Source organism: Heterodontus francisci, chromosome 11 (assembly GCF_036365525.1).
Source record: "Heterodontus francisci isolate sHetFra1 chromosome 11, sHetFra1.hap1, whole genome shotgun sequence".
Taxonomy (NCBI): Eukaryota; Metazoa; Chordata; class Chondrichthyes; order Heterodontiformes; family Heterodontidae; genus Heterodontus; species Heterodontus francisci.
Window position 1 is genome coordinate 21,018,648 of NC_090381.1, and position 20,023 is coordinate 21,038,670.

A 20,023-nucleotide genomic window follows, 5' to 3' on the forward strand; every position below is an offset into this window, starting at 1 on the left:
AAATGCAACTCTTTCTTTCTTTCCACACTATAGGTAGGATATGAAGACTTTAGATGGGGTATGAGACAAATTCACTAGGATGTTGCCTGGTATGAACAAATACAAAGGTAAACTTGAAAAATAGGAACTTTTTCGTTAGACCAATTAGACAGCTTATAGAACGATATGACAGAAGTTTTAAAATTATGAAAGAACTGGAACAGGCTAGGTAGAAATAGACCGTTTTCAGTAGTTGGGTCCAGAACGAGGGGCCAAAATACAAGATTAAATGCCTGAGATTTAGAACAAACAGCAACAAAGAACTTTACATAGAGAGCTGTGAGGCTGTTCGAATTCACTTCCAGGATTAGTGGTTGAGGCAGAAACTATTTCAACATTCTAGGTTAGATCGGATAGGTGGACAAAGTAGAAACAGATAAAGGGCAATATGAACAGCCAGTAAATGTGATTAGAGCTATTTCCACACATAGAGGGTAAACATAACATTGATCGGTTGGGTCAAATGGCCGGTATTTATGTGGTAACTTGTATACACATCTTTATGTAACAAATCACATGAAGAACAGACATGGTCAGCTACACATAAACTACTGCTAGCTAACAGAAACCCAAGTACTAATTTCTGTACAGACAGAGGCGACTCTATAATTGGCACCACAGTCGATGAGTGGCACTCAGGACCAGAGCCTATAATTGTCTATTTTTGTGGATGAAAAATTACTGGCTGCACTGCCCACCTTCCTGACCTGTGCTGTTTGCAAGTGCAACTCTTAGCCAGAAGGGTTGAATTGTAGAATCAGCCCAGTGATTATCCATATACCAATTTCTCACCATGTTTATCTTCCACAGGACAAAAACTTCCATCAGGTATTAAAACTGCATAAAATGTGTCTTTATAATCTAGATTGTATATCTTTCCATTCTCATGCCTAAAATATCGCTGCATCAATTTAAGGTGGTGGAGGAGGGACTACATTGTCCACTCCATGTTCTCATTGTGTTTCTGTACAAGGCATAGTGAAAATGCAAAGTAACCAACTCAGGAGGGAAGTGCCGATAGATCTTGTGAGTCTGTTTGGCAAAACCAAAATTTAGGGTATCTCATTAAGTGACCACTTATACAGGTATCACTATATATGTGTTCTCGCACCCACACTTTTTGGGATTTTCTTCTCCCTGCTGCTTTCACATGCGTTCAAATCCTCTGAAGAAGGAATTTTCCTCCACACAAGATCAGGGGGCAGGTTGTTCAACCTTGCCCGTCTAAGAGCGAAGTCCAAAGTACGGAAAGTCCTCATCAGAGAACTCCTCTTTGCTGACGATGCTGCTTTAACATCTCACACTGAAGAATGCCTGCAGAGTCTCATCGACAGGTTTGCGTCTGCCTGCAATGAATTTGGCCTAACCATCAGCCTCAAGAAAACGAACATCATGGGGCAGGATGTCAGAAATGCTCCATCCATCAATATTGGCGACCACGCTCTGGAAGTGGTTCAAGAGTTCACCTACCTAGGCTCAACTATCACCAGTAACCTGTCTCTAGATGCAGAAATCAACAAGCGCATGGGTAAGGCTTCCACTGCTATGTTCAGACTGGCCAAGAGAGTGTGGGAAAATGGCGCACTGACACGGAACACAAAAGTCCGAGTGTATCAGGCCTGTGTCCTCAGTACCTTGCTCTACGGCAGCGAGGCTTGGACAACGTATGCCAGCCAAGAGCGACGTCTCAATTCATTCCATCTTCGCTGCCTTCGGAGAATACTTGGCATCAGGTGGCAGGACTATATCTCCAACACAGAAGTCCTTGAAGCGGCCAACATCCCCAGCTTATACACACTACTGAGTCAGCGGCGCTTGAGATGGCTTGGCCATGTGAGCCGCATGGAAGATGGCAGGATCCCCAAAGACACATTGTACAGCGAGCTCGCCACTGGTATCAGACCCACCGGCCGTCCATGTCTCCGTTATAAAGACGTCTGCAAACGCGACATGAAATCGTGTGACATTGATCACAAGTCGTGGGAGTCAGTTGCCAGCATTCGCCAGAGCTGGCGGGCAGCCATAAAGACAGGGCTAAATTGTGGCGAGTCGAAGAGACTTAGTAGTTGGCAGGAAAAAAGACAGAGGCGCAAGGGGAGAGCCAACTGTGCAACAGCCCCAACAAACAGATTTCTCTGCAGCACCTGTGGAAGAGCCTGTCACTCCAGAATTGGCCTTTATAGCCACTCCAGGCGCTGCTTCACAAACCACTGACCACCTCCAGGCGCGTATCCATTGTCTCTCGAGATAAGGAGGCCCAAAAGAAGAAGAAAGACTATATATGTGAACTAAAAGCAAACAGCGTTACTCCCTACCCAAGAGGATCAATCTCCAGTGCCAGGTTTATTACCTTAGCCTGTTCACAAATCACAATGAGACCCACAGGGCCTAATTCATTAACACTTCCCAGTTTGAAACAAGTGAGAATGAGAGTCTAGATCTACATACATGTAGATAATTAAATCCACCAATTACAACAACAATTTGTATTTATATAGTATCTTTAACATAATAAAATGTCCCAAGGAGCTTCACAGGAGCATTTTAAAACAAATATGACACTGAACCACATAAGGAGATATTAGGTCTGATGACCAAAAGCTTGGTCAAAGAGGTAGGTTTTAATGAGTTTCTTAAAGGAAGAAAGTGAGGTAGAGAGGTTGAGAAATTAAGGGAGGAAATTCCTGAGCTTAGGGCCCAGGCAGCTGAAGGCACCACCAGTGGTGCAGTAATGAAGATCAGGGATGCTCAAGAGACCAGAATGAGAGGAGCAGAGAGGTCTTGGTGGGTTGTGGGGCTGGACGAGAGTATAGAGATAGGGAAGGGCACTTCTCTTCCTTTAAGACACTCCTTAAAACCTACCTCTTTAAACATGCTTACAGAGATAGGGAGGTGCAATTACAATTGTAACATGATGGAGAGTGTTACATTTCTGAGCATTTTCCAGTTCAGAGTACTGTTAAAATATAAACTAGATCTATTAAATCACTAAGCTTTATCCATGCATAAAGGCAGGCTACTGTTGCAGTTGGTAACAATCAAAGCAGGTGCCCACTTAAAGCCCTCCTTGAAAAGCTCAAGAGAAGATCAGTTATTCACCTCCTCACTGCTGCATATGTTTGCCTCACTTTCAGCAGTTTGCAATGAAGGGAGCTGCTGTATGGGTGTGCTGAGTGTACGAGACAGGAGCAGGTACAGGACATGGTGGAGCTGCTGTATGGGTGTGCCAAGTGTACAAGACAGGAGCAGGTACAGGACATGGTGCAGCTGCTGTATGGGTGTGCCAAGCGAGAGAGGCAGGAGCAGGTGCAGGACATGGTGCAGCTGCTGTATGGGTGTGCCAAGTGTACAAGACAGGAGCAGGTACAGGACATGGTGCAGCTGCTGTATGGGTGTGCCAAGCGAGAGAGGCAGGAGCAGGTACAGGACATGGTGCAGCTGCTGTATGGGTGTGCCAAGTGTACAAGACAGGAGCAGGTACAGGACATGGTGCAGCTGCTGTATGGGTGTGCCAAGCGAGAGAGGCAGGAGCAGGTACAGGACATGGTGCAGCTGCTGTATGGGTGTGCCAAGTGTACGAGACAGGAGCAGGTACAGGACATGGTGCAGCTGCTGTATGGGTGTGCTGAGTGTACGAGACGGGAGCAGGTACAGGACATGGTGCAGCTGCTGTATGGGTGTGCCAAGCGAGAGAGGCAGGAGCAGGTACAGGACATGGTGCAACTGCTGTATGGGTGTGCCAAGCGAGAGAGGCAGGAGCAGGTACAGGACATGGTGCAGCTGCTGTTTGGGTGTGCTGAGTGTACGAGACAGGAGCAGGTACAGGACATGGTGCAACTGCTGTATGGGTGTGCCAAGTCTACGAGACAGGAGCAGGTACAGGACATGGTGCAGCTGCTGTATGGGTGTGCCAAGCGAGAGAGGCAGGAGCAGGTACAGGACATGGTGCAGCTGCTGTATGGGTGTGCCAAGTGTACGAGACAGGAGCAGGTACAGGACATGGTGCAGCTGCTGTTTGGGTGTGCCAAGCGAGAGAGGCAGGAGCAGGTACAGGACATGGTGCAGCTGCTGTATGGGTGTGCCAAGTGTACGAGACAGGAGCAGGTACAGGACATGGTGCAGCTGCTGTATGGGTGTGCTGAGTGTACAAGACAGGAGCAGGTACAGGAAATGGTGCAGCTGCTGTATGGGTGTGCCAAGCGAGAGAGGCAGGAGCAGGTACAGGACATGGTGCAGCTGCTGTATGGGTGTGCCAAGCGAGAGAGGCAGGAGCAGGTACAAGACATGGTGCAGCTGCTGTATGGGTGTGCTGAGTGTACGAGACAGGAGCAGGTACAGGACATGGTGCAGCTGCTGTATGGGTGTGCCAAGTGTATGAGACAGGAGCAGGTACAGGACATGGTGCAGCTGCTGTATGGGTGTGCTGAGTGTACGAGACGGGAGCAGGTACAGGACATGGTGCAGCTGCTGTATGGGTGTGCCAAGCGAGAGAGGCAGGAGCAGGTACAGGACATGGTGCAGCTGCTGTATGGGTGTGCTGAGTGTACGAGACAGGAGCAGGTACAGGACATGGTGCAACTGCTGTATGGGTGTGCCAAGTCTACGAGACAGGAGCAGGTACAGGACATGGTGCAGCTGCTGTATGGGTGTGCTGAGTGTACGAGACAGGAGCAGGTACAGGACATGGTGGAGTTGCTGTATGGGTGTGCCAAGTGTACGAGACAGGAGCAGGTACAGGACATGGTGGAGTTGCTGTATGGGTGTGCTGAGTGTACGAGACAGGAGCAGGTACAGGACATGGTGGAGCTGCTGCCTAGGTGTGCCAAGCGAGAGAGGCAGGAGCAGGTGCAATATAGGGGGATTCTGGCTGTAGTTTCAAAGTGACCATAAGCATCAGTGGGTTATAGGATTACCACTAGTAAGAGGTAAAATATTTGGACATTAAACCTATTACTACCTGTTACAAATAAACTATCAATGAGTTATTACATTACTGTTGGTTATGAGGGATATCTGAGTCTTACTAGAATCACTGTCAGTTATCGGTACACTTTCAGTGAGCTAGTTATTGGCAGAATCAAAGTTCTTCCCACTTCTGGCTCCCCCTGTGAATTGCTCTCTCATCCTTGGTTACTTCCTCTTCCCCTGTCCTCAATTTCCCCTCTCTCCCCCCTCCCCTTGGTTACCTCCTCTCCCCGGTTACCCCCTCGCCACTCCTGATTTCCACTCTCTTCGCCTTACCTCCAGCACTCGGTTACCCCTCTCCCACCACTGCCCTTGGTTTCCACTCTTCCTGCCACTCGCAGATGGTCTGCTGGTTCTTAGAACTTTTTGTACAACAACTACTGGCACAAAACTGCAAGCAAAAGTACTCAACTATTGGGGACCCAATCTTTGTAAGGTAAACGCAGTAACACTTGCAGATGGCGTGTGGTCAAACCTCCAGGAATGCCTCAACCAGAGTTGGTAATCCAAATTACAAGTTTACCTTTACAGTAAAGGTCTTCACTAGAAAAGCAAGCTTGCTGCAATCTACAGTCCAACAAACATCTCCATACGGACCCGAAGCAGACAGATCACAGGTTTGATCTGCTGTCTGTTCATTGTTGGCTGTCCTGAACTGGAACAGCAAATAGGGCACTATGATTGACCTTAGCATCCCTGCACTGGGGAGGGAAAAAAATGGCTGGGGTTTCCACTCCAGGTTGCAATCCAGTGACTTCTTGCTGGTAACTGTCAGTGTAGGAATCAGGTGTGGATGGGATTGGCATTGGGATTGGCTGTGGGATTGGCTGTGGTGCTTCTCCACAGTGAATTAAAGAATGTAGACTCACTGGTTGAGCAAGGAGACAATAGCTGGCCCTTACAGAACCATACTCAAACAGTAGCAGGAGTGGGGTCAGGGGTGGGAGTGGTAGTGGAGAGAAAATTGGAAGGCAAAAAAAAACACTCTGATGTCACCCCAGTCTAATTTGTCACTTACTTTCCTGGCAGTGAATCATCAACTGTGGATCTGCAAGGGTCACCAAAGCAGTGGTTTCCTCTGTGTCTGTTGGTCGATGATATCGTACATGCAATGGGACTGTGCCAGTAAAATGTCCACTGTGTCTGGGGTCAGGCTTCAAGTAGATGTTGATTGCGTGTGCTGTTGACAAGTATGCTGGAGCTTCAGTGTCGATCTCATTCTGAACGAATATCTGCACAGCAGTCGCAAATATTAACAGCCAATACCAACAGCAATAGAAACAAACAGTAACCAATGTTACTACATACATCTCAGTGACTAATTCTCAATAGTTAGTACTGCCAATAGTGTTAACAATAGTGTTAGCACCGTTGCTGCTGTTGAAATAAAAGGAATACCCAGTAGTTGTAATAGTGCCTCCATTTCATCATTCTGATATCAGAATGTACAACTGCTTTTAAGTTACAACCCAGCTCTGAGAATGAGCTAACTGAAAAAGTCTCCTGCATTTATTTTGTAAGGTATAGCAGCTGCACATATGCGGGTTGACCATGATATCATGGTGTCATCATGTCACCACCAGAACATGGCAGCAGCTCATTTACAAGCCTCAATAAAATCAGCGAGAGGCAGTAAGATCAGTGAAAAATGGATCTAAATAAATGTCAGCTTTTCCCTGCTGCAAGAGCGAGCAGTCCAAGAGCAATATAAAAGCTGCATTTGACTACAACCATGCCCAAAATTGGGTTGAAGGTACATTTGATGGGAGAGTGTAGAAATTTTACCCTGTATATAGCACATGCAGTACTTGACCTTGCTTGATGGTGATATTGCAATTTTATCCTACAGCAACAATAGCTTGTATTTATACAGCGCCTTTAGCATGGTAAAACGTCCCAAAGTGCTTTACAGACGTGTTATAAAACAAAATGTGACACCAAGGGGAGTGGGTGGCATTGTGATAATGTCACTAGACTAGTAATCCAGAAGCCTAGGCTAATGTCCTGAGGGACATGGGCTCAAATCCTACCATGGCAGCTGGTGGAATTTAAATTCAATTAATTAACATTAGTTTGGAATTGAAAGCTAGTCTCAGTAATAGTGTCATGAAACTATCATCAATTGTTCCGGAGGTGAAAATAGGCAATCTTAGTGATGGCATTGTCAAGAAAACAAGATATGCCAAATGAGAAATATTAATTCATCAGTTGGAAACTTACATTAAACCTTTAATGGAAAAAATCCTACAGTTAACTTTAAAACAAACTGACAACCAAGACGGCCACTGGAATTTGCATCTGAAATACCAGGAGATCGAATTGGAGACACAAGTCTAACAAGAAGCCCAGCCAGGACAATGCTTTGGCTAACTGAGTAGATTATCCAGATCACCTTCGTTAGCGGGACATTCAAAGCCATCTCGAGGCATTCATGAGTGGAGACACCCCTCCAGGGGATGAACATTGACAATACCACCTGAGAGAGGTTTTAGGTTTTAGATTTACAAAGGGGATTGAGAAAACCATGTGACCATCTCCCCAGGCTGTGTAAAACTGGGAGTTTTGTTACCCAAAAAAGAGACAAGCAGTAACTGAGACTGAGCAGCAGAGAAGGCTGTGTGTCTCCCTTTCTCTCTCTCTCTCCAAAAAAACATCAAGTTTGAAAACCGTCTGCAACTGTGGACCCTCCAAGCCTACAGACTGCTACAGAGGCCAGGGGAAGATAGCCACCTACAACACTGCCTCCAAGAAAACCCTGAGCCAGGTGAGTTAGCCACAAAGTGCACTTGACCAAGCAAAGATTTCAAGAATACAACTCCAGCTGGAAGACCACCGAATCATCCAACCTCAGACTATGTACTCAACTTCTATTTATTTTGGACTTTAATCCAACCGACAAACCTACTTTCCACTCTGTGAACGTGTGCGTGAATGTGTAGCGTATTTGTTTAGTAATTTTAAATCGGGTTTAGATTGTTAAGTGTAATAAACTTACCTCTTTCTTGTTTAAACTTGAGAAAACCTGTCTAATTGGGTCTTTCACGATCACATTAAAGGTAAAAGGTAAAACACTCACTGAAGTGGTAAGCACAACCACTGTTTAAAAAGGAATAAATCCTGTTGCGGTCAAATAGGAGGAAGGGCAAGAGGGGCGACTGTGACCCCCCCACCCCCCCTCCTCCTCACCTGGCCGTAACAGAAATTTGGGTCCGTGATCGTAACTCAACTACAAACGAGAAATTGGAAGTGGGAAACCAAATTGATCCCTTGTAAAAAATGTTGAAAACATCAATACAAGTTTTCTTGTGGTTTTCAATACCAGAGTACTAACATGTTCACATTCAAGGCCAGTATCTTACTAAGCTGCAGTGAAGTAACGTAGGAAAGGTTAAAGGCCCTATCTATTGAAGAGTTGAGGAATGTAGCTCGGCAGGTAGGGATTACTTTCTGTTCAAAAGCTAAGAAATCTGAAATCCTAAGACTTGTGGCCAACCATTTTTCACTTGAACCTGAAGGTTCAGAAACAGGGTTAGAGACAGAAACAGTCAGGGTAATGTTAGCTAAAATACAATTAGAACAGAGGAGACTAGAATTAGAATTCCAGAGACAGAAAGAGCAGAGAGAGTGTCAAGAAGGGGAAAAAAAGAGAGCTTTCCCAGAAGCAGAAGGAGGAAAGAGAGTTAAGGCAGCTTGAATTAACTAGGGGGAGACCAGTACACCCCGTGAAGGCATGGCTAGTCAGGAAGCTACCCCTAGCTCAGGACCATGTGCTGAGCTCTTAAATTTTTCCAAGTTGATTCCAACGTTCAATGAGGGCGATGTGGAAACATTTTTTGTCACTTTTGAAAAGCTTGCAAGACAGCTGAAATGGTCGGCAGAGAGCTGGACTCTGTTGTTACAAAGCAAGCTAACAGGAAAAGGCCATGAGGTTTATTCATCGTTGCCAGATGAAAGTTAATCAGATTATGAGCTGACTAAAAATGCTATCCTGGGGACATATGAGCTAGTACTGGGCGGCACAGTGGTGAGGCAGTTAGCACTGCAGCCTCACAGCTCCAGCGACCTGGGTTCGGTTCTGGGTACTGCCTGTGCGGAGTTTGCAAGTTCTCCCTGTGACCGCGTGGGTTTCTGCCAGGTGCTCCGGTTTCCTCCTACAGCCAAAGACTTGCAGGTTGATAGGTAAATTGGCCATTGTAAATTACCCCTAGTGTAGGTATGTGGTAGGAGAATTGAGGAAAGGTGGGGATGTGGTAGGGAATATGAGATTAATGTAGGATTAGTATAAATGGGTGGTTGATGGTCGGCACAGACTCGGTGGGCCGAAGGGCCTGTTTCAGTGCTGTATCTCTCTATACCACCAGAAATTCTGAACCCTCTGGAAGCAGCCTAATCAAACTTACCTTGAGTTTGAAAGAGTTAAGCACTTGCGTTTGACCAGTGAATAAGGGCACTTTAGGTATAGCCAAATATGAAAACCTCTGAGCTGTGATCCTTCTCGAGGAGTGTAAAAACTCACTTCCCCTTTCTATTAAATCCCACAAAGGCATGACCTTTCCCCAGGGAGTGCAGTGAATCCTAGGGTGTTAGTGAATGATATTGGAAGGCGGTATATATCCATACCTTTATATCGGGTGCACTTGGAGTGTGACCTAGTTTCAGGACCAGCAACTGTGGGGATTGTCCCTAGTTTACTAGTTTACCTGTGGATGAGGTCGACCTGCTCCTGGGTAATCACCTGGCAGGGGCAAAAGTGGTCTCTTCCCCAGTAGTTTTAGAGAGACTGAAAGAGATCAGGGAGACAAAGCAGTTGCAGGAGAAGGGTCCTGGCGTTTTCCCTGACTGTGTAGTGACTCGGTCCATGGCCAAACAAGCTCCCTCAGAGGAGGCTGAACTGGCACTGCAGGCAGATGACCCGAAGGTCTGGTTATCTGAAACCTTCTTTGGGAAGTTAGAGGACCCAAAGGATGGGTTAGACAGATCTTCCCTAGTTGAGGCTCAGCAAGCCGACCCAGTATTAAAGAAGTTATCACAGACTGCCCAAACCAAAATTGAAGCAGACGGAGTTGCCCTGAGTACTACTATTTAAAGAATAAGGTGCTGATGAGTAAGTGGAGACCTCTTCACAGACCTGCGGACAAAGTGTGGACAGTCGTTCACCAGATAGTGGTGCTGCTGAGGTACTGTAAAGAAATAGTAAGAATGCCCCACGAGCTTCCAATAGCTAGACATGTTGGTGTATGAAAAACCCAAGCCCACATAAGACAGCATTTTGACTGGCCAAAACTCTACAAAAATATGGTGGCGTTCTGTAAAACCTGCCACACGTGCCTGGTTGTGGGGAAGCCCCAACCTGCAATAAAATCTGCACCCTTAATTCCCATACCAGCTTTTGGGGAACCTCTTAACAGAGTGCTGGTGGGTTGTGTGGGACACCTGCCGAAAACAAAAGGGGACAGACAAGCACAGGTCTGTCAGACAGTTAGGGAGGAAGGGTCGAAAAGGACAGTGAGGACAGGTTAGAGGAGGGCCGGGAGGATTCCCAACTGGAAACCCCTATTGTCCGGCTAGCCAGCCCTGAAATGTTGGAAAAATTAGACCCCACACGCTCCTACTTAAATGCAGGCCAAAGAGGCACCTACCAAGGCTGCTAACAACATTTACAGAAACCTGCAGGGATAAGGAAAGTTCCCAAAAAGGCAAGTCATCAGTGAGGGAGATGCCTCACCTAGTTGAAGTTCCGCAGAAGAGTGCAGTGAAAACTGGACAGACACCTGCGAGTGGTAATGTCCCAGAGCAAAGGGACCCTCCCCGCAGTAAAGGGAAAGGGGAAGGAAAATGCTATAAAGTAAACAGCACTTGTGTGACTCACCAGAAAACTAAAAGTGATGTCAGTGGGGATTGACCTATTGAAGAACCCAATGATCAGGTCCCAAACCCAAAGCTAATCAAACCCAGCAATTTCAGTTCAGGAAGGACAAGGGCCCAGAGGAAATCTCAGACACCTCACAGAGGCTAAAATCCAATTTATTACCCACTGCCACTATAGGGAGAAAAATTATCAAGGTGCTGGAACCTGAATGGTTAAAGCCACATGTTGGAAAAACAGCAGATGAGGGGTTAAAGCTTGTACATACAGGAGAACTTGCCTTAAGCAATAATGGAAATTTGCAGACCCCGAGCTTCACCAACAACTACATGTTTATTGAGATGCACATCCCCAGGGTATTACAAATTGATACTATAGAAACTCCCTAACACCATCTGACAACACATGACCATCCCAGACAAAACTCCAAAAAATTATTAAATCAGCATAGCTGTTGCAGTTGCAGACAAAGCCAGCTGTAGCAAATCTAAGATTAATGAGTGAATTTCAGGAGTGAGTGTTGAAAATGAATATGTGATTTCTTTTTTTCATTTCCACAACTAATGAAATGTTCCTATCGTCACATTTCATTCCACGTAGAGTGGAGGTGTCAAGAACACACATACACCAAATGAGAAATATTAATTCATCAGTTGGAAACTTACATTAAACTTTTAATGGAAAAAATCCTACAGTTAACTTATAAACAAAAATTGACAAGATGGCCACCGCAATTTGCATCTGAAATACCAGGAGATCGAATTGGAGACACAAGTCTAACAAGAAGCCCAGCCAGGACAATGCTTTGGCTAACTGAGTAGATTATCCAGATCACCCTCGTTGGCTGGACATTCAAAGCCATCTCGAGGCATTCATGAGTGGAGACACCCCTCCAGGTGATGAACATTGACAATACCACCTGAGAGAGGTTTTGGGTTTTAGACTTTGAATCTCATTAAAAACAAAGGGGATTGAGAAAACCATGTGACCATCTCCCCAGGCTGTGTAAAACTGGGAGTTTTGTTACACAAAAAAGAGATAAGCAGTAACTGAGACTGCAGCAGCAGGGAAGGCTGTGTGTCTCCCTTTCTCTCCAGAAAACATCAAGTTTGAAAACCAGCTGCGACTGTGGACCCTCCAAGCCTACAGACTGCTACAGAGACCAGGGGAAGAGAGTCACCTACAAGACTGCCTCCAAGAAAATCCTGAGCCAAGCGGGCCGGCCATAAAGTGCATTTGACCATGCAAACAACCAAGAATACAACTCCAGCTGGAAGACCAGCATATCATCCAACTTCAGACTTTTATTTATTCTGGACTTTAATCCAACTGAAAAACCTACTTTCCACTCAGTAATCTATTTGTGAGCGTGTGATTCTCATGTGAATGTATGCGTGGATGTGTAGCGTATCTTATTTTTAAATCAGGTTTAGATTGTTAAGTGTAATAAACTTAGCTCTTTCTTGTTTAAACACAAGAAAGCCTGTCCAATTGGTTCTTTCACGATCACATTAAAGGTAAAAGGTAAAACACTCACTGAGGTGGTGAGCACAACCACTGTTGAAAAAGGAATAAACCCTGTTGTGGTCAAATAAGAGGAAGGGCAAGTGGGGCGACTGTAACCCCCTCCTCACTGGCCGTAACAGTGTGGACATGTGGTTGAAAGCTCATCTTGGGTTCAAATCTGACACCAAGCTTGCGAACTGTCTGGTTCAGCCTCAGACAGTTGACAGGGAAAGGGATGGAATTGGTGGTGAGGGTGTGGAGTTTTTGGCAGGGACCAAAGACACTGCCGTCAGTCTTCCCAACATTTAATTGGAGCAAATTTCTGCTCATCCAGTACTGGATGTCAGACAAGCAGTCTGATAATTTCGCAACCGTGGAGGATTCAAGAAAGGTGGTAGCGAGGTAAAGCGGGGTGTTGTCAGTGTACATGTGAAAACTGACCTCGTATTTTTGGATGATGTCACTGAGGGACAGTGTGTAGTTGAGAAATAGGAGGGGGCCAAGAATAGATCCTTGGGGGAAACCAGAGGGAATTACACGGGAATGGGAAGAGAAACCATTGATGGCGATTCTCTGGATATGATTAGATAGATAAGAATGGAAACAGGCGAATGCAGTCCCACCCATCTGGACAACAGTGGAGAAGCAATGGAGGAGGATAGTGTGATCAACTGTGTCAAAAGCTGCAGACAGGTCGATAAGGATAAGGAGGGATAGTTTGCCTTTGTCACAGTCACATAGGATGTCATTTGTGACTTTGGTAAGAGCCATTTTGGTACTGTGGCATGGGTGGAAACCTTATTGGAGGGATTCAAGCATGGAGTTCCAGGAAAGATGGGAACGAATTTGGGAGGTGACAACACGTTCAAGGACTTTGGAGAGGAAAGGGAGGTTGGAGATGGGGCAGAAGTTTGCAAGGACGGAGGGGTCAAGGGTGGGCTTTTTGAGGAGAGGGGCAATAATGGCAGATTTGAAGGAGAGAGGAACAGAACCTGAGGAGAGAGAACAGTTAACAATGTCAGCTAACAAGGGAGCCAGCAAGGGAGGTTGGGTGCTAAGTAGATACATACCAGTGCTCACATAACCTAGGAGAGATGGATTGTAACACTAACATTGTTTAGTTTAGTTTAGAGATACAGCACTGAAACAGGCCCTTCGGCCCACTGAGTCTGTGCCGACCATCAACCACCCATTTATACTAATCCTACACTAATCCCATATTCCTACCACATCCCCACCTGTCCCTATATTTCCCTACCACCTACCTATACTAGGGGCAATTTATAATGGCCAATTAACCTATCAACCTGCAAGTCTTTGGCATGTGGGATGAAACCGGAGCACCCAGAGGAAACCCACGCAGACACAGGGAGAACTTGCAAACTCCACACAGGCAGTACCCAGAATTGAACCCGGAGCTGTGAGGCTGCGGTGCTAACCACTGCACCACTGTGCCGCAAAAACATATTCCACCCCCTCGCAGTGACACTTTTGACGACAAAGTGACCAAAAATAACTAAGCAAGGTCACAATACTCCTACTTCTGTCCTTCTTACTGATAAATAAAGCTGCTTAAATTTCTCATACCTCCCAACTGTTATGTTCTTGCTGTGATGCAACCTCGTATGGATCCACATAAAGTCCTTGGGGTAACTGCTCCTTAATCATAACACGACAGCCTGGGTGGACACCTTCACCAAGCTCAACATCCATTACTAACTCTCTATAAAAAGTAACAAGCTGTCAATTAGTCACAATAGTTCAGACTCTTATCTATTCATCAATTCTTTCTCCAAATTAACCACATGAAGAATAGAGCACGCAGCTTCATTTTGTCATGTTTCATGCCTTGCTTTAACTCTGAGAGGCTTCTGCAACTTTCCTCTGTCTCAGTGAGTAAAGACACCACACAGTATTAAGCTGTTAGACCAGAAGATCCACGATTCTGCCTCGTCTCCATATCACACTATGATACAGGACAGGAATGGAAGCACAAGGTGAAAAATTGCTGTGATTAGAGGGGTGCTGGTGGTGGGAGGAAAGGTGTGGTCTTTCTTGGGTTTAAATAGAATATTGTCATATAAGTTCAAGGAATAGGGAACCACTGAAAATCCTGAATTAGTACTCTTCATTCAATCAAGTCAATGAGATAATAAAACATAATCCATTACATGCAGTGTATATAAGATCTATGTACTAATCATACTCAAATGCCCCAGGAGATATCATTTTTGCTGCATACGAACATATAAAAAAGGTGCAGGAGTAGATCATTCGGCCCTTTGAGCCTACATGGCCATTCTTAAGATCATGGCTGATCTTCACAACCCAGCTCCCACATTATCCCATATCCATTGATTCCCTTAGTATCCAAAAATCTGTTGATCTCTGACTTGAATCTATTCAACAACTGAGCATGCACAGCTCTCTGGGGTGGAGAATTCCAAAGGTTCACACCCCTTTAAGTGAAGAAATATCTCCTCATCTGAACCTAAATGGTTAACCACTTATTCTGCGACTGTGACCCCGTGTTCTAGATTCCCCAACCAGGGGAAACAGCCTCTCAGTATATACCCTTTCAAGTCCCTTAAGAATTTTATATGTTTCAATGAGATCACCTCCCATTCTTCTAAACCAGGGTTGCCCAATCTTTTCGTGTGGGGAGCCACATGACAATTTTTGTCTTATGTGGAGGGCTGGTGAGACAATTTCATAAAGATAAAGGCATTATCATTTTCTTACTATTAATCAAAACAGTAACAAAGGAGCATTTTTGTGAAGAAGCTTTAAATAAGAAGACTAATTTATTGACTTACTTTCTGGTCACTATGTTGGTCACTGATTTAATGAGATACCTTTTGTTGCTTGCACAAGGAGTCAATGTTTTCCTGCACACTAGTAGTAGTGATGCGGAGTATTCTGGATAGATCTCATTCTGTCAGGAGTGATCTTGATCACTCTTTCTATGCCCCCCCCTCTCTCTGTGACCCGTTTCTCTCTCTCTCTTTCCCTCCTTTCTCTCTCTCAGTTGCAGAGAGTGGGAACACTCAACAGATAGTTGATCAGATTTTTTTAAATCTCACATCAGTTTCATAGCTGACAGATCCTCACATCAGGAACAGCAGCTTCTGAACTTTGGACAGATTCAGAGTTTTGTAAAAACCCCCGAATCTGTATGAAGTTCAGAAACTGCTGTTCCCGCTGTCAGGATCTGTCAGCTGTGAAACTGACTTGCGATCTTTTTTAAAAGCCGGTTTGACAAAAGGAAATTTCCCATCTGCAGTCACGGACCCCTGGTGAGGATGAGGAACAGTCCTGGTACAGTTTACAGCTGTGGGCTGGATGGGAACCTTCGGCAGGCCAGATGCTGACCTGCGGGCTGTATGTTGGATGGGAACCTTACTCTAAACTCTAGGGAATATAGGCCTAGTCTCTTTCCTCATCGGACAATCTCTTCATCCCTGGAATCAGTCTAATACTTGCTTGTTGCACCTACATACTAACTTTCTGTGATTTGTGTACAAGGACACCCTGATCCCTCTGAATTACAACATCCCCTGTCTCTCATTGTTATGAACACTGGACTTTGTAACATGATTATGTTTTAAAAATTGTAATTTTTAAACGTTTAAGATGGAGTTTGGAAGGTCAGGTGACCTCACATCCACTCTACGAAAGGACAAGACAGACGTCTTGGTTACCAGGACTACAGAGAACACAGAAGAAAGACTTTTTTTTTTTAAAAGATGAAAACTGCTGGGGCAACACCTGAAGAACAATGGATTTCACCCTCCCAGACTTTTGGGTCGTAAAACAAGGACTCAGTGGTTCTGAAGAAGAAAATGTATCAATCAGCTGTTAACACCTGAGAACAATGGAAGGCCCAGGTGGCTCTGTGAAGTCAGACTTCTGGACTTTGCATATTGGAACAGGACCATGAACTATTGACTTTTGAGTCCAGGTAAATTTAACAGATTTTCTCAAGGCAGACAGGCTGTAAGAGAGGGAACCAGCAGTTGGGGCCTGAAGGCAGGCTGTAAGAAGGGAACCCAGCGGTTACAGCCCGAGAGCAGGTCGTAAGGAAGACAACTAGTGGTTGCAGTGTTGAGAGAGAGAGAGAGGAAATACCTGCTCTCAGAAGCCTGATACAATAAAAGCTGCGAAGACTTGAACCTGTTTTGAAAGTTGAAGCTTGCAGAGAAGTAGAAGACCAGCAGGATCACCAGGAAACGCCACATTCAAGATGTCCAGGTTGGAAGTGCTCGGAAAGGACATTGATTTTTGAAAAGGTCTGGGAGATCCAACCCATTGCAACTGGGAGGAGTTTTGGACTTTTAACTACGAAGAATTTTGCCATCATAAAGGACTGTGTAACATGTAAGTGTGGTGTGAAGTTTTCAAGTTTCTTAATAAAAAAAAACCTTTCTTTGTAAGCAGCTGATATCCCAAATTACAAAGTATTATTTAGTTAATGGGGATTTCTTCTTGTTTAGTTGTTAAAATAAAAGTCTTAAAACATGAAATCCTGTTGTGTAATTCTTCAAATTAGTCTGGGGGTTCATATCTCCTATTTATCACGTTAACATGGTCCATGTAGGTACCAATGACATAGATAGGACTAGGAAAGAGGTTCTGCATAGGGAGTATGAGGAGCTAGGCACTAAATTAAAAAGCAGAACCTCAAAGGTAATAATCTCTGGATTATTACCTGAGCCATGTGCAAATTGTCATAGGGTAAATAAGATTAGAGAGATGAATGCGTAGCTCAAAGACTGGCGTGGGAGAAGTGGGTTCCCGTTTGTGGGGCACTGGCACCAGTACTGGGGAAAATAGGGGCTGTACCATTGGGATGGACTTTACCTGAACCATGCTGAGACCAGTGCTCTAGCGAGTTGTATAACGAGGGAAGTAGAGAGGGCTTTAAACTAAATAGAGGGGGAAAGAGATCATGTAGGGGAAGATTGAATAAATTAAAGGGAAATGACAAGGCAATAAATCAAGGTAGCAATAAAGGTAGTGATAATCAGAGTATGGCAGAAAGGGACAGTGATTGCAAACTTAAGGAGTGTACCAACAGATAGGGCCAGAGTTTACAAAAACAGTAAAAAAAGAATTGAATTAAGGGTCCTGTATCTGAATGCCTGCAGCATTGGCAACAAAACTGATGAATTGTCAGCTCAAATAGAAATTCAATGTATGACCTGATAGCCATTACAGAAATGTGGTTACAAGGAAACCAAAGCTGGGACCTGAATATCCAAGGGTTCATGACATTCAGGAAGGACAGGAAGCTGGGAAAAGGTGGTGGGGTAGCTCTGTTAATTAAAGAGAGAATTAGTACTGTAGTGAGAGATGACCTTAGTTCTAAAGATCAATATGTAGAATCAGTTTGGATGGAACTAAGAAACAGCAAGGGGCAGAAAATATTGGTAAATCACAGTCTAAATCAGGAAATTAGAGGTGCATGTAACAAAGGTAATCATGGGGGATTTCAATCTACATATAGACTGGGTACACCTAATTAGCACTAATGTTGTGGAGGTTAAATTCTTGAAATGTATGTGAGATGGTTTTCGCGAGCAGTATGTTGAGAACCCAACGAGGGAACAGACTATTTTAGATCTAGAATTGTGCAATGAAAAAGGGCTAATTAATTAATCAATAATCTTGTTGTAAAGGAGCCTTAAGGAAAGATTGACCATAATATGATAACATTTTGCATTAAGTTTGTAAGTGATGCAGTTCAATCAGAAACTAGGGTCTTAAATCTAAGCAAAGGTAACGATGAAGGCATGGGGACAAATTGGCCATTGTGGATTGGGAAACTACATTAAAAGGTATGATGGTAGACAGGCTAACAGTTAAAGAATTAATACATAGTTTACAACAAAAATACATTTCTTTAATGCACAAAAACCAGCAAGGAAAGTATTCCAACTGTGGCTAACTAAAGAAATCAAGGATTGTATTAGATCAAAGGAACAGGCATATAAAGTTGCCAAAAGAAATGGTAAGCATGAAGATTGGGAGAATTCTACAAAGGAGGACCAAGAAAAAAGATTACGAAAAGGGAAAATATAATATGTAAGCAAACATAAAAATGGACTGTAAAAGCTTCGATAATTATGTAAAAAGGAAAAGATTAACAAAAACAAATGTGGGTCCATTACAAGTGGAGTCAGCAGAATTTATAATGGGGAATAAGGGAATGGCAGAGAAACTAAACAAATACTTTGGGCTGGATTTTAACAAGCCCTCAACATTGTGATCCATGGTGGTGGGGATGGGGGGAATGGTGCTGAAGATGGAGAAATGTGAGGTTATCCACTTTGGTAGGAAAAACAGAAATACAGAGTATTTCTTAAATGGTGTGAGGCTGGGAAGTGTTGAACTTCAAAAGGAATTGGGGGCCTTGTTCATGAGTCACTGAAAGCTAACATGCAGGTACAGCAGGCAATTAAGAAGGCAAATGGTATGTTGGCCTTTATTACAAGAGAATTTGAGTATAGGAGTAAAGATATCTTACTGCAATTATATAGAGCCTTGGTGAGACCACACCTGGAGTATTATATGCACTTTTGGTCTCCTTACCTACGGAAAGATATACTTGCCATAGAGGGAGTGCAACAAAGGTTTACCAAAATAATTCCTGGGATGGAGGGATTGTCCTATGAGGAAGGATTAAATAGTCTGTCCTTAATTGTCTGGAGTTCAGAAGAATGCAAGGTGATCTCATTCAAACATACAAAATTCTTACAGGGCTCGACAGGGTAGATGCAGGAAGGATGTTTTCCCTGGTTTGGGAGTGTAGAACCAGGGGCAAGCCATTTAGGACTGAGATGAGGGGGAATTTCTTCATTCAGAGGGTGGTGAATCTTTGGAATTCTTTGCTCCAGAGGGCTGTGGAAGCTCAGTCATTGACTATGTTTGACTGAGATCGATAGATTTCTACATATTAAAAACATCAAGGGATACAGGGATTGTGCAGGAAAATGGTGTTGAGGTAGATCAGCCATGATCTCATTGGATAGCGGAGCTGGCTCGAAGGGCTGAATGGTCTATTCCTGCTCCTATTTCGCATGTTGTTATGTATATCTATAGAAGCTTTTACAATCTGTTTTTATGTCTCTAGCTAGTTTACTCTCATATCCTATTTACCCTTTCTTTAGCAATTTCTTTGTCATTCTTTGCTGAATTTTAACATCTTCCCAATCCTCAGGCTTACTACTCTTTTTTGACAGTGTTATAGCCTCTTCCTTTAATCTAATACTATCTTTAACTTCTCTTGTTAGCCACAGTTGGATCACTTTTCCTGTGGGGTTTTCATTCTTTAAGGGAATGTATAATGGTTGCAAATTATGAATTAATTCTTCAAATGTTTGTCATTGCTTATCTACCATCATATCCTTTAACGTAGTTCTCCAATCTACCTTACCCCTTATACCTGCATAGTTTGCTTTGTTCAGATTTAAGACCCTAGTTTCAGGCTCAACTAAATCTTTCTCAAACTCAGTTTAAAATTCTATCATATTATGATCATTCTTCCCCAGAGGCTCCTTTGCTACAAGGTTATTAATTAATCCTGTCCCACTGCACAAAACTAGATCTAAAATAGCCTGTTCCTCCCTAGTTCGTTCCATTACATAC

General features: G+C 44.1%; 1 protein-coding gene across 1 annotated transcript in view; it reads right to left on the bottom strand.

Annotated features, from left to right (window-relative positions):
* Positions 1-20,023, bottom strand: part of pigx (phosphatidylinositol glycan anchor biosynthesis, class X) — a 50,805-nt gene that overhangs the window by 22,448 nt on the left and 8,334 nt on the right. Inside the window, exons 3-4 of the mRNA XM_068041773.1 lie at positions 13,964-14,099; positions 6,023-6,236 (exon numbers count right to left, since the gene is read on the bottom strand). Of these exons, the coding sequence (XP_067897874.1) occupies positions 6,023-6,236; positions 13,964-14,099 (350 nt within the window). The remainder of the gene's footprint in view (positions 1-6,022; positions 6,237-13,963; positions 14,100-20,023) is intronic.